Below are 13,779 nucleotides of genomic sequence, written 5' to 3'. Positions count from 1 at the left end.
AACAAAGAGGAATGCAGACATCGACAGCTGACAATATTGAAATCGTCTTTACCATCTATCAAAGCACCAAATTACTCTATCACCAAAGTCATGGTAAAGACCCTTGGGAAGCCATTTGCACCTTAAGCAAAGGAATGTAGGAGAGGATAGGTGACCTCTACATGAACTCAAATGTTGATGTAAGTTTACTGAACATGCACTATTACTGCTGAGGTTGCTGCAGGCAATATCATCATAATCACAACCGTAGAGAAAACATAGACTACTGTGTTCGAATGTGAATAGTTAGCTCTAATCAAGGACTTCTAATGCATTGGTATGTTTTGTACCCCAATGCTGAAAGCAGGGGTTCCTCCTGTCCCGAAGAAACACGAGGCTGTGGTTGCCCTGGAGCAATCCCACAGCCGGTCGGGGACATGGACAGAGGAGAGGAAGCATGAGAAGACGGGACCAAATTGAACCTGTGAGCAGTGACTTCATCCGGGTGTAAAAGACTTTGTGGTGTGCTGCTTTTACATGATTTAAAAGCCTAGGCACAGTTAAATCAGAAGTCAATGAAGTCCTTAGATATATTTTTGGGTCGAGTTGTCAACATTTCATGTTTCAAATTTTGCCTTGAGTCTCACCGGGGACTGAAATGTCCAGGCACCGGCTTAGTAGAAATCTGACAACCCACTGAAAAATATCACCCATAGTATTTATGGGATCATGTGGGAAATGGCAAATATACACGCAAAACCCCAAAACAAAAATTACACCCATACTTACCAAGACATTGTTGGTTTTTAATTTCATGCGAGATATGGACAAATACAGCATCATTTTTTGTCCTTCAATGCTTTATGAACATTTGCAAGTAACTACGTGTGAAACATCAAGCCATGTTGTGCTATGATAAAATTATATGTAATTCTTAACTTAAACTGAAAAGAGACAGACAGATTTTTCAAACTTACACAATTACATGCTAGTTTTTCTATTGGTGTTTCAGACACCAAGACACATGAATAATGCTTTTTCATACATATTGTAGAGACAACAAATACAGACAAACAAATGTATAAACAGAAAAATGTTTAGGACAGAGAAATTAGTCATTCAAAACAGAAGTCATTCAAAACATAGATTTTTGTTGTTGTTGATAAGACAAAGACTTAACGTAAAATATGAACTCACAAGACAGACAAGACACTGTGTGTCTATTAGACTAATAGCATAGCCAGCACTGAAGTACCATCAGGATCAAACTCATTTATTTTGCCTTTCACTTGACAAATTCAAATGACTTACGACATAGTAGGGTTGTATTTACATATTAATACGGAGCACTGTAGCAGGCAAGGACGTCACCACACTCGTCCTACTGTAGATAACACGGAGGGAGTTGGATAAACTCAGTATAAATCAAAGATAACCTTGTTGAGGCAGATAACTCACCAGGTCTCGGACAATAGGCATGGTCCTCTTGCGACGTAAATCTGGCATACTGTCAATACCATAAAGTATACTGCCAGCCCTGCAGAGGCAGACAGATTTAGTGTCTATTAATATCATAATAATGCTGTGCGGTGTAAGACATTACTGGGCTAAAAAGGGTGATTTGATTTAAGGCTCTGGCAAACAACACAGGCCATATGTCATTCGGCTCACTTTTCCCACGCTTGGCTCTGCATTGCGTGCAACCAACACATTCCTCCCCTCCGATGCCAAATACTTGCAGACACTTACACAGCAGGCCAGGTGAGAAACCTGTCACTGGCCCAAACAGCACCCTGGAAGGGAGGCTTTGCTGTGAGGCGACGGGACAACACCAAAATAGAACGGGCCAGGTGTGTGCTGTCTGAAGCCAGTGCTACCTCTAGCCACTATGCGTGACATGGAATAAAAGTGTCATGATCCAGGTGAGAGTCAAGGCCAGGTTAGCTACACACACACACACACACACACACACACACACACACACAGTCACACGCGCACACACACACACACACGCTGCATCTGAGTCTAGCCACCTGCGACTAGCACTGGAGAGACATGAGGAGAGGGGGTGGGGGTTTGGGGTCTGACTGAGAATGGAAAGGGATTGCACCTACCCACATCAGGGATAATATAAGAAGAGGAATAAAAAGAAATGATAACCCATGCTAATAGAAGTCTGTTCGAGAGAGCTCACTGTGACTTGAGGCTAGTGCAGGTGAATGTATAAACAGAAAGAAATAAAAATCATCCTAGGATGAAACAGAGTTCTACCTGCTGCATGTGGAATGAGAGGGTGTGGAGGACCTCTGCTCTAACTGTGAGAGTAGAGACAGATACCTCAGGGTAAAATGACTACTTTCCACTCTGCTAAGAGCCCCTTAATCAGCCTCTAACAGTTGGGCTATTGGTTTAGGGCACAGAGCAGAAACTGCAGGTTTAAGTACGTCTGAGAATAACCTCTTATCTCACCAGCTTTGTGTAAGCCCACATTATAAATGTGGTATGCATACCAGACCAATAGCAGTGCAGTGGCCAGCTCAAGAACACCTTGGTGATATGGTGTATTTCCGTTAAAAAAGGCTTAATGATATTTAAATGTTTAATTATTCTGTATTGTGCAAGCACTTGTCTGTATGCAACAGAGGCAAATATTACTATGATAATTTTTACTGAACATGATAACATTTAGGTTAATTAGGGGTGTGCAAAAACATTGTGTTTTTGATTCATCATTTTTTTAATTATCTGGTTCGATATCGATCTGTAAAATTGATGGATCAAACATTTAGGCAAATACGCATTTTTTTCTTCAGTCTTCTAGGTTTATTTCCGTAATGGTTAAACATGCCCTGACTGTCATATTAAAGGCAATTCTTTGGCCTTTTCGTTTGTGGTTTTCACAATTTGTTTACAGGGACTAAATGGAAAGCTGCTGGATAGTATTCTTTATCTCATTCCTGTATATATCGAATGAAACTGAACCATATTGGATTGAATTCAACCGCTAGCTTGTAAATCATAATTTGAATCAAATCATGGCAAATACAAAAGGAAGCCGCAGTCTTCATGTCTCTCCCATTAATGCACTGCCCTCCGTTTTTTAAGCCTCTGGAGAAACAGACTCCTGGAAGGTATGAAATGAAAGTTTCACTTCTCCTGACCCTTGATCCTCAGATATATCACTTTGGAGAGGCTGTGTGGGTTTTGCGGATCACCTCGTGTGCACCCTGCTGTGACAGTGACAGCTCCCATTCCTATGACGCTCACTGGGTGACACCGCTGCACTGCCCCCCTGGCCTCCATTTATCACTGCCACTCTTCCTGCATAGCTGGCTTGGCACTCTTGCTATGTTATAAACTGCTTATTTTTTTACCATGGCCAGTCACGGGAGCAATTAATGCAGCAAACTTACCCAATCCATTTACTGTACAGCTATATAAGCTTATTCCTGAGAGTCCTTAAAGTTAATATTATTGTCAAGTGGTACTATATGCGGGACAATTATCGAACATCATGCGATGTCAGGTGTGTTTTACTTACCCTGGTGAACCCAAAGTATCCAGGCCATTTCCCTGGATTGGAACACACACAAAACCCTGTTATTATCATGTGTTCAACACCATAGCCATTCTACTTCATCTTTACACAGACATGCATACATCAAGTTTAACACAGGGCAGTCTTTGTGTAGAAATAAACGCACAAATTAAAATAGAATTTGATGAAGAAAATATGGAAGAACATGAGAAACCAGTTATAGCAACAGACAGTAACATTAACAATCATACCATCCTTACTGCAATTCCAAAGCTCACACAAAAAGCGTGCACAACCAAAATGGGGAAGGTAGAGGAACGCTTAGGCCACATTCCACAAACACTAATGTAAAATGATGGGGGGGGGGGGGGGGGTCCAGGACCTTCTAATCACTTCTAATCTAACAAACAGTATGGAGAGTTGAGGGAGCAGTGGTAAAAGGGATAACACAGAGACATGAATGGGATGTTATAGTATAGACTTAAACCTGTGAGTCCAAAGCATTGCTGTCTGAAAAGAGAAAGAGGAGGAATAATACACACGATAAGGTTAACAAGCTGAATGCATGGGCAGGGTGAGTACAAAGAAGATTATGGCCGAACAGTACAATGGAGATAGAAACATCATGCATTACATCCCTAACAAATGCTGCATGTAAATCTAATTAAAAATGTCCCATTTTTAGCACAAGTTTAGATATTCTCTCTCTCTCTCTCTCTCTCTCTCTCTCTCTCACACACACACACACACACACACACACACACACACACACACACACACACACACACACACACACACACACACACACACACACACACACACACACACACCTTACACTTTCCCCCAGCACAACCAGAGTAGCCTAAGAAAAAATCTCACAAATTGCTGACCTAGATTTTACAAACAACATGAATATTGAAAAGAGTGACAAGTACTCAACTCCTGTACTCACAAATAAGGGTCTGATGTTTGGCTGGTTGCAACTTAATGCTGTACAATGAAACAAATCCAACAAAAATATATCTCTTTTTTTATGCTTGACATGCTCCTTTGCAGAATGGGTGACCATGGGCATTGCATCACTGTTTAAGAACATGTAGGCATTAGCCTTTTTTTGATCAGCAATACAATTTCAGTAGTTCAGCAGCAACTGAACCTATCGGGACACTAAGGAAGGGTCAAGCCTCTCTACTATAGCCTACAATGATGGAGCAATATCCACAAATAGTGGTACAGACAGCTTGGAAGTGTATGTGAGTCATTGCACCTTTAATGTAAACACACTTCTGCAGCTGCTCTATGATACTACTACTGTTGCATCACCATGGCACTGATCTGACATCTGACCTTTTGCTCATGCTGAGCTGCTTAATCTAAAGGTATTGAGGCGCTTGGGTTGTGTGGTGTACAGCAGCCACATCATTCCGTGTCATCATTCCCAAATACAGAAAACACAAGACTAAACAGTACATGCTGTGTTCCATAAGATACAGAGAGCTGTTATCATCAGAGATGGTCGACATTAGCTAGCAAGACATTGTATAGGAGCAGACCTATAGTAGCAGTAGCACATTCTACTTTAAAGGAAGTCAATTTAATGACGGAACTTATGTATCTAATTTCTTATGAATGTTCACATGCTCTGAATGAATCACCCATTCATGAGTTAACAGGCCTATATGAATACAATTACATTAACCAATGTAACATTGGACCAAAAATACAGCCCGCATGAAAGCAATAACATAGTAAGGTCCATTTGCCCATAATTTGTATTAAATAAATCTGGGACTTAAGAATGTCCCCACAGTAAAATGTACTAAAACAATATATTTTTGAGGAACAACTGGAGCGCTGCAATCTCGAGATAAATAGTCTCATTTGAACGATGTAGGTCAATGAAACGACCACAAATCCACTGTGGTGTACCCGTAGTCCTGGCACTGGTGTTTCATTCATGAATTATTTGGTTCGTTGATCTGACCCTTTTAGGTGAACCTTGGGAGCCAACTTGTATATCTGAAGAACTGGGTTAAAACCTCACAAATTTGGGCTCAGGATAACTTGGGCTTATTTTCACAGACTGGGTGATAGCGCTGGAAAAGGTTTCAGTTCAAAGAGCTCGTCTAACGGGAGAGCACTGATCTTAGCACAGGTGCTCAGAAGTGACCACAGCTGTCACAACATATAACATGGGACATTCATTATTTTATTTGTCCCATTTTGAAATTTGTAACGCTTTGTCAGAACAACACAGCACATTTCACTATACTATGATACTTCACTATAGTATACTACTATACACTACATTACCATAGCATATAGGTGTTAATACAATATTGAACACATTTATGCATAGAATCTGAAAACAGATGTCACCTTTTTGAAACAACATACTGAGTTCCACAGCTGAGAAGGTTATACCGACCCACTCAAAAGCTTTTCCAGTAATATACCCAATACTCTGAGTCGCTGTGTCTAATTGACTACACAGAGCAAAAGACCAACCCATGCGGAAACGCCTGAAATTGCTATTCCTGCTCTGTTTTTTTTCTCTCTCCACATTTTCAAAGGCAGCCAACTGAAATCATTCCTATTTGAATACCGATTGCCTGCAGTTGCAACACACCAACCAAAAATAAAACAAAGCAGCACAGTGAGTTTACAAATGGATAGCCTTCAAAACACAAGGCAAGAAAGGGAAAGATACAGGGCGGAGCAGAGATGGAAGAGTGGCCAGCACACTTAGCCCCTCCTCTGAACACACAGCAGCCACGTGTACGAGACGGAAATAAATATTCTAAGCAACGCTGACCTGGTTAGAGAATGCCCTTGGGAGTACAAATTAGCATCTCAATACAGTAGCTGCTGGAGTTAAGGGAAGATTGGTCTGGCAGGAGGAACAACTGTGCCAAGGCCCCTCGAAAAAGTTCTTAACATGTGTGCCTTCAAAACAGTGGGATTTCTTTTAAAGAGAACAGAGGAGCAAATGTCAGTGGATGCAGGGAGACCAGCATCCGTCCATCTGTTTTCTCTTCTTGAGATGAAAATAATTAGGAAGGGAAAATCAAATGTAGTCTCCCTCTCAGTCTCTCTCTCTCTCTCTCTCTTTTTTATATATAAGACAGCTATAAGCCAGTTAGTTAGGGACAGCACTTGGAGCTGTGTACTCATGTACTTCATGCCACTGCTATTAAAATAGATGACTGATGGATGATTAGGAGATGCTAAATCTTTCCTGAGACTACAGTATGAACCATTGGGACATAGTTTAGTTTATAGCTACATGTAAATGGCCTATAGATGTTTTGACTTAAAAAGTAGAGACTATATCTCACACAGTTACCTAGTGGACTCATGGACTGGCCTCCTAGTGGAATGGGGTTTCACATCATTCAGAAAGTGACCACCCCATTAGTAGTGGTGCGTGACACTAACATGACTGATAGCTAGTTTGTAAAACCAGGACGGTATCAGTGAAGGGGATCAATTAGAAATGAATGACTCAGATCGGCTCTGCCCACAAAGCAACAGCAATACTCTCCACACCATTGGTGAACACTACAGGATATTGTGTCTGAAGTTGCCAAATCTAGGTCAAGAGCCCTGTTCACTTTGAATAAGGCTGAAGATATTCCCTGGGCTCCTTGTGACTGTAATAAAAAGCCCTTTGCACTGAGCGCATTCACACCAGTTCAGCACAGATGCACAAACAGCAGAGGTTTTTTGTTTTGCCTTTAACACTCCACACTCATTCAATTAGAGCCTTATAGAGTGATTGACAATTCACTTTATAATCGGATATTCACACAAGCTGTGGCCATTCCACAATGTGCCTATTTATGTTCTATAACGGGTACATAATTTGTAAGTAAATTGCACTATAAATATTGTGATCACTTACATTAAATATATTTTAAAATGCAATCTTGTAATATGTCTTGTGCTTTGTATCAACTACATAAAGGTGATAACAAAGCTTTCTTGTAAAATTAATTTATAATTAATTAGAGGAAATAAGAGGAAATAGTTTCATGTTTGAAAGCCATGTGTCAGTGAAGCTTGACGGTAATAGACGGAGACAGTGTAACCGTTTCACATTTACAGAAGTGATGGCAGCAAAGGGAACATGGGTGTCACACCCTCTCATATCTATTGAATTTTTAATTTAAGCCCAAGGAAAACCTCATGCTTCCTAATAGGCCAATTTACCATACATTGTATAAAAAAACTCAGAGTGGCCAGAGTTGAATAACAGCCTACTCTACAAAATGTGAGCGAATAGGATAATAACTAATGCAAGAAGTGTGTCCTCATCACTGAGAGGTTCAATAACCAAGTTCACATAGCCCAGAGTGTACTTCGATGGAGTCAAAATGTGAAGTACAGCTGCTTTTTGTCATACAACTGGTCTTTGCTATACCTTAGTTGATTTGAAGGGATTTACTATTTTAAGTATCCCTGAAGAACAGTATGTTGCCTGAACTATACCATAGAGAGTATTTCATAAAGACAGTGCTTATAAACTACCGCTGAACTGCAGAATATATATTTAATTTAAAACACCATACCTCCTGCGAGTATCTGTTGCTCCAGCTCTGCCATCTGTTTCCTGTAGGCCCTCAGCGCCGCCTCTTTGAAGGTTGGACGGACTCGCTTTTTGGGTGGAGCTTCAGCCGGAGGTGGAACGGGTGTAGTTTCAGGTATGTTTTTGTTTTCATCCTCTAGCTCCGCACCGTCTTTGATTGCCTCTTTCTCAGTAATCTCAATGGTTTCCTCTATGACCTCAGTGTCTTCAATTTCCTCAACTTCCTCAATCTCATCAATGTCTTCAGTCTCGTCATTCTCATCTGCATCCTCAATCACATCAACATACTCAACCATGGCTTCATACTCTGCCGTGTCCTCTGTCATTTGGGTGTCATCATAGTCCTCGACATATTCGTCTTCGTACTGGTCATCAAGGCTACAGTCATACTCCAGAACAACATTGCTTTCCTCTTGGGACATATCATAGTCCTGAGAGCCTTCTTGTTCTTGGTATTGCTCTCGGTACTCCTCCTCATCCTCATTGGCATTGCTTTTGTTCTCGAGGTTGGCAAGCACCTGCTCCATCACTTCAACATAGTTTGATTCATTGTCGACAGGTTGCTCAGTCCCCGGCTCCTCATCCTCTGCCTTGTAATAAAATGCATCGGTGTAAACATCCGAGTCGATAGTGGTGCTGGAGTCATTGACTGTGGACTGGGACGAGGTCCTGAAGCGGCCCATGAATGAGGAGCTAGCTGGTTCCTCTGTGGGGGCACTGGTGGGCTGAGAGCCTGTGTTCCAGACTACCCCCAATGCAGATTTGGCTCGCTGCAGGGTGTTGCCAAAGCCGAAGCTGAAGCTAGTACTCTTGTCAGTGAGGTCTATACTGAGTCTACTGCTCCATGATTTAGGCACCTCTTCAGTTTTTTCTGTCCTGATTTCGCTTTGACTGCGGTACATCGTAGCTGTTTTGTTCTGATTTTGTGGAAAGTGATTGACATTAACCTCTTTGAAGTGTTGGCTTGGGGGAAGTTGTGGTTGAGTGACGTGCTTGCTTTCTACCGAAGGTTTGCTGTCTACCACCGGTTTGCTTTCCACAACTGGTTTGCTTTCCACAACTGGTTTGCTTTCCACAACTGGTAGGCTTTTCACAACTGGTTTGCTTTCCACAACTGGTTTGCTTTCCACAACTGGTTTGCTTTCCACAACTGGTAGGCTTTTCACAACTGGTTGGCTTTCCACAACTGGTAGGCTTTTCACAACTGGTTTGCTTTCCACAATTGGTAGGCTTTTCACAACTGGTAGGCTTTTGACAACAGGTTGGCTTTCCACAACTGGTATGTTCTCTAAAACAAGCTTTTTTTCCTTAACTGTTTTGCTTTCTATAACAGGCTTGGTTTCCTTAACTGGTTTGCTTTCTATAACAGGCTTGGTTGCCTTAACTGGTTTGCTTTCTATAACAGGCTTGGTTTCCTTAACTGGTTTGCTCTCTTTAACTGGTTTGCTCTCTTTAACTGGTCTGCTCTCTTTAACTGGTTTATTCTCTTTGACTGGTATGATCTCTTTGACTGGCTTGATCTCTCTTATAGGCTTTCTTTCTTTCAATGGTTTGGTTACCATCACTGGCTTGCTCTGTATCAGAGGCTCACTTTCAATCATGAATTCACCTTCAACCACAAGTTCACTGTCGACTAAAGGCTCAGTGTAGGGGATGCTGTCTAGTGTCATGTAGTTTTCCCCCTCAAACTGCAAATCCACCTCCAGACATTTTGTGATGTTCTCTGGGAAGCCAGGATTGGCTAATGGGTCAAAGGGGCTACTGACCTCTGATATTATGTTCTGCTCAGTGGACGCATCAAGGCCAGAGTCTGCACCTTGTTCCAAGTGATGCCACTCCTTCCACGGAGAGAGACCACCTTGCAGGGACACCGGCGAGCCACTATAGTGGCTGCGGTCTCCTGACATGCAGACCAGTCCATTGCTTACACCACTGTCAATGGTTTCAGTCGTCTCCAACTCGTTTGGCTCTACATAGGGTGGGGTTTCCTGGCTCAGGGTCTGACTGGGAGGACTTGCATACCAAGCTGAAGCCATGTCCTCCTGTTTCCTTTGCCATAGCTCCTGATCTGAAGAAGAAAGAAGACATCCATTGGTTCTGCTGAGGTACTGGCTCTCAGAGAAGTCCTCGGAGTAAGACTGGCATAGTTTGGAGCAGTCAGACTCAGAGCGGCTGAGTTTAGGTGTTGAGTATTCGCTTTGAGAGAGCCATCCAGGGGTTATGTCTGTATAATAAGGCTTGCTCTGTTTATCAGGGTCATCGTAGCTGTCGTCAGCATAATGCACTGAGCTGACATACGCTGCGTCATCAGAACGGTCATGAGACTTTTTTTTGTCTGACTTACTTTTATGGGCTGGCTTGGTGACCATTGCATATTTATTTTTGCTAAGTTCATCTAATTCTTTATCACTCTCCATCGAGTCCCAGTCATCACTCTCAGTCATCGCTTTCTCCTTGGCTGAAATTTTGATATCCATACTCTCATAAGTTTGTGAGGAGCTAATCCCCTTCTCTTTCTTCTCTTTTGCTTCTTGGCCAAAGCCATCAGTAGAGATTGATATACCTGTTCCTTTAAGTTTATAGCTCTTTTTTAAAACTAAATCCCTGTCTGGTGGGGATGAAAAAATAACTATAATAGGGCGAGGTTTTGCATTCGAACATTCTCTTTGTTGTCCTAATCTATGGGCCAGTTCAATTTTTAGTGTCTTGTGTGCTTCGACAAAACCCATTTTCTCCCTCAGAATTTGATAAATGAGATCCTCTGTTTTTTCAAACTTGTCCTCAGGCACATTTAGAAATCTCAGTGTAGATTTGTTGGTCTGATGGCTAATCTGCTTGATGTAATCGTGTATGTCGCGTGTCTCTCGCCTCGACTGCACAAAGCCAGTGCGGAGCTGCTCAATTTCAGTCTGCACCACCTCCACACTACTAGAGATCTCATCAATGGAGTTCTTGAGTGCGTTGACGTGGCCTCGTAGCTCAGTGAGTTCGGTTTCAATCTGGCTGATTCCCTGGAGCTCCTTAAAGATCATCTCCATCACATCCTGGGTCTGATTGATGCAGCCTGTGGAACTGGAGCCAGGCTCCAGGGTGGGGGTCTTTTGCTGACGGCCGGTCCTGTCCAGAGACTTGCTCCTGATACCCAGAGTCTTCCTCCAGTTGCTTACCTCGGAGTCGGATGAGACACACTCCTGACTCTTCTTCCATTTTCTCAGCTTTCTCAGTGCACCAAGCCGAAGTGTATGCAAACTGGAGCGTTCAACCCGCTCACCCTCTGAACTCCCATCCGAGGGGGCAAGGCTGATCAGGCTCTTCCTGTTCCTTCTTACTGGCATGGTATAAGCTTTTTGTTCATCGAATCTATGGACAAGTTTGGCCTCACTTAGAGAGTCAGAGTAACTACTATCAATGGACAAGACCTCGTGAAAGACAGTTTCATTATTGTTCAAGAGAGCATTTTTATGTAGTCCGTTAGCGATTGCAACACGGTAACTAAAGGTTGGAGAAAGAGAAGAGACGTCCGTTTTTCCGTCGTCTTCTTCAAGAGAAATGTTGCGTGCAGAGGAGCATTTGGATATTTTTCTCACTGTGCTCTTTAGAGCCGTGGACAATGTTGGATTCCGAGCATGCGATTCAGGGGCCAATTTGGGTTCTTTTTTAGTTTCACTGCTCTCTTTCTTCTTTGTGGTATTTGCCAGTTTCTTTGTAAACATTCCTTTACAAATCTTTATAATGTAAGATGATAGCTTTTTAAGACGGGCGGAAACCATGGAGGGCAATGTTTAAGCGATTTTCTTTCCTCCAGATGCAGCGAAGCACAACAGTGTTAAAATCCAATTGTGTCCAACAGCAAGCACATAAAATGCTTATGAGTTCTGAAAGTCAGCCCTGAGGGACAGAGAAGATTCTTGATAAGACTTGTCCTTACATGCAGTCATGCCAAGCAAAAATATTGTATGTCCTTGTGAAGTGCCAGATTTCTTGTAAATCCAACCGCTGTCCTCATGCCCATCCAAAAAGACCTACAAAGGGAAAGCAATTCATATATTTTAGCAGTGTATTTTAGCAGTGTCACAAGCCTTGCAAATGTCATTTCATATTTGGTATTCAGTTTAAAATTCAAGTTTTAAAAAGCAGGCATGGTACAGTTAATATAAGACACTTAATATATGCAGGTCATGATGTAATCAACACATGTTGATAACAGTGAAAACAAAATGGTGGTCCTGGGGTCTCCGAATCTATTTTATGCCCTCTGAGTGATATGGTGAGTGAGACCAGGGCTAATTTCATGTCTCATATAAAAACACGAGGTGAATTCCCCTATGTGCTCCTCGTGGTTGTGTGTATAGATTTGTCAAGTCCGTAACGGCCAAGGACCACTGATAGGAACACTTTACAAGAGGGAAAGGCAATTACTTTAATTGCATCAATGCTCATGATGCTGTGTTAGCATGCGCCTTTGCAGGCCACTATGGCAGATTCACATCAGACAGTCTATGGCTCAGTGGTTAACCGTACGCATTTACCAGTGTATCACAACAACCACACATTACTTCCTGTACAGAACAGGAGATAATAAGCATTGCCAAGTAACATTCAGCATGTTGAAAGACCATCTGATCATTTTCCTGGGTAGATCATCAATGCCAGCACAGAATCAATACAAAGGCAAAGATAGACTTTAATGCAGTAATACCAACACACACTTGTACCTATATTTGAAAACGAGAACCAGTATTTGAGGTCATAAATGGCAACCCTCTGATCAATACAATTACTGAAACTCCTATGCAATTTCTTTCAGAAAACAATGCAGAAATTGACAGCTGAGCCACATTAATTCCAGAGTTCAGAATTCCATTTGTCACGTGTTCCATGTGTACAGATGCACAGTTCTGCATAATCACTACTGAGCAAAATGTTCACCTCAAATGTACTGGAAAATACAATATCACCATTAACCTTTAGCTCTTCGCCTGCAGCTATTACAGGATAATAGCACGTCTGTTTGTTCAGTGGGACTGTGTATTACTTAGTACAAATCATTTCTCATTCAACATTTACAGGGCCAAACGATCAAATATTTGAGACCAAGAAATGTCCCCTACTTAAGTAACTGGAAATACGCTAGGATTAGGGATGAGAACCTTTACGATTTTAACGATTCCGGTTCCTTATCGATTCCTGCTTATCGATTCGATTCCTTATCGATTCTCTTATCGATTCTTATTGGGTAAGGGGTGAAAAAAGAGCACAAACGGGTTTTTTACATTAATGTTCTTTTATATAAATTTCTAGAATGCTGCACACACCATAAACAGCATGTTTACATAAATAACCAAAAACTTTTATTAAAAAACAGACATTCTTGCCACTAAATATAAAACAACAATATTTAAATGCATATGTGGTGAGAGTGTCAACTCTAAAGCTATACATTGACATTGCAGAGCACTGTTGATTGCTATTTCACTCATCTATACTGTATAGATGAGTGTATGAGTGAATGAGTGAAATAGCAAACAACCCCTATACAACTCTTCCTCTGCTACCTACTGATCTTTCTTTTCCAGAGCAGATATACCTCAGGAAATGTCTCATAATTGTTGGAACATTAATGCATCCAGGTTTAGTTTTAGTCCAATCTAAACCCCTCCCTCATTGCACTCTT

The 13,779-nt window shown here is 41.7% G+C and overlaps 1 protein-coding gene across 1 annotated transcript in view; it reads right to left on the bottom strand.

Moving 5' to 3' along the window:
- unc13c (unc-13 homolog C (C. elegans)) overlaps nt 1-11,875 on the bottom strand; it is a gene marked incomplete at both ends in the record, with an annotated part of 98,004 nt that extends 86,129 nt beyond the window's left edge. The window contains 4 exons of the mRNA XM_080843774.1: nt 1,438-1,516; nt 3,521-3,552; nt 4,005-4,027; nt 8,089-11,875. Coding sequence (XP_080699900.1) covers nt 1,438-1,516; nt 3,521-3,552; nt 4,005-4,027; nt 8,089-11,875 — 3,921 coding nt within the window. The remainder of the gene's footprint in view (nt 1-1,437; nt 1,517-3,520; nt 3,553-4,004; nt 4,028-8,088) is intronic.
- Between the last annotated feature and the right edge of the window lie 1,904 nt (nt 11,876-13,779).

The sequence above is a fragment of the Sprattus sprattus genome (assembly GCF_963457725.1).
Source record: "Sprattus sprattus genome assembly, chromosome: 8".
In the NCBI taxonomy this organism is placed as follows: Eukaryota; Metazoa; Chordata; class Actinopteri; order Clupeiformes; family Clupeidae; genus Sprattus; species Sprattus sprattus.
The sequence above is the reverse complement of the archived record's forward strand: the minus strand, read 5'-3'. Positions and strand labels throughout refer to the sequence as shown.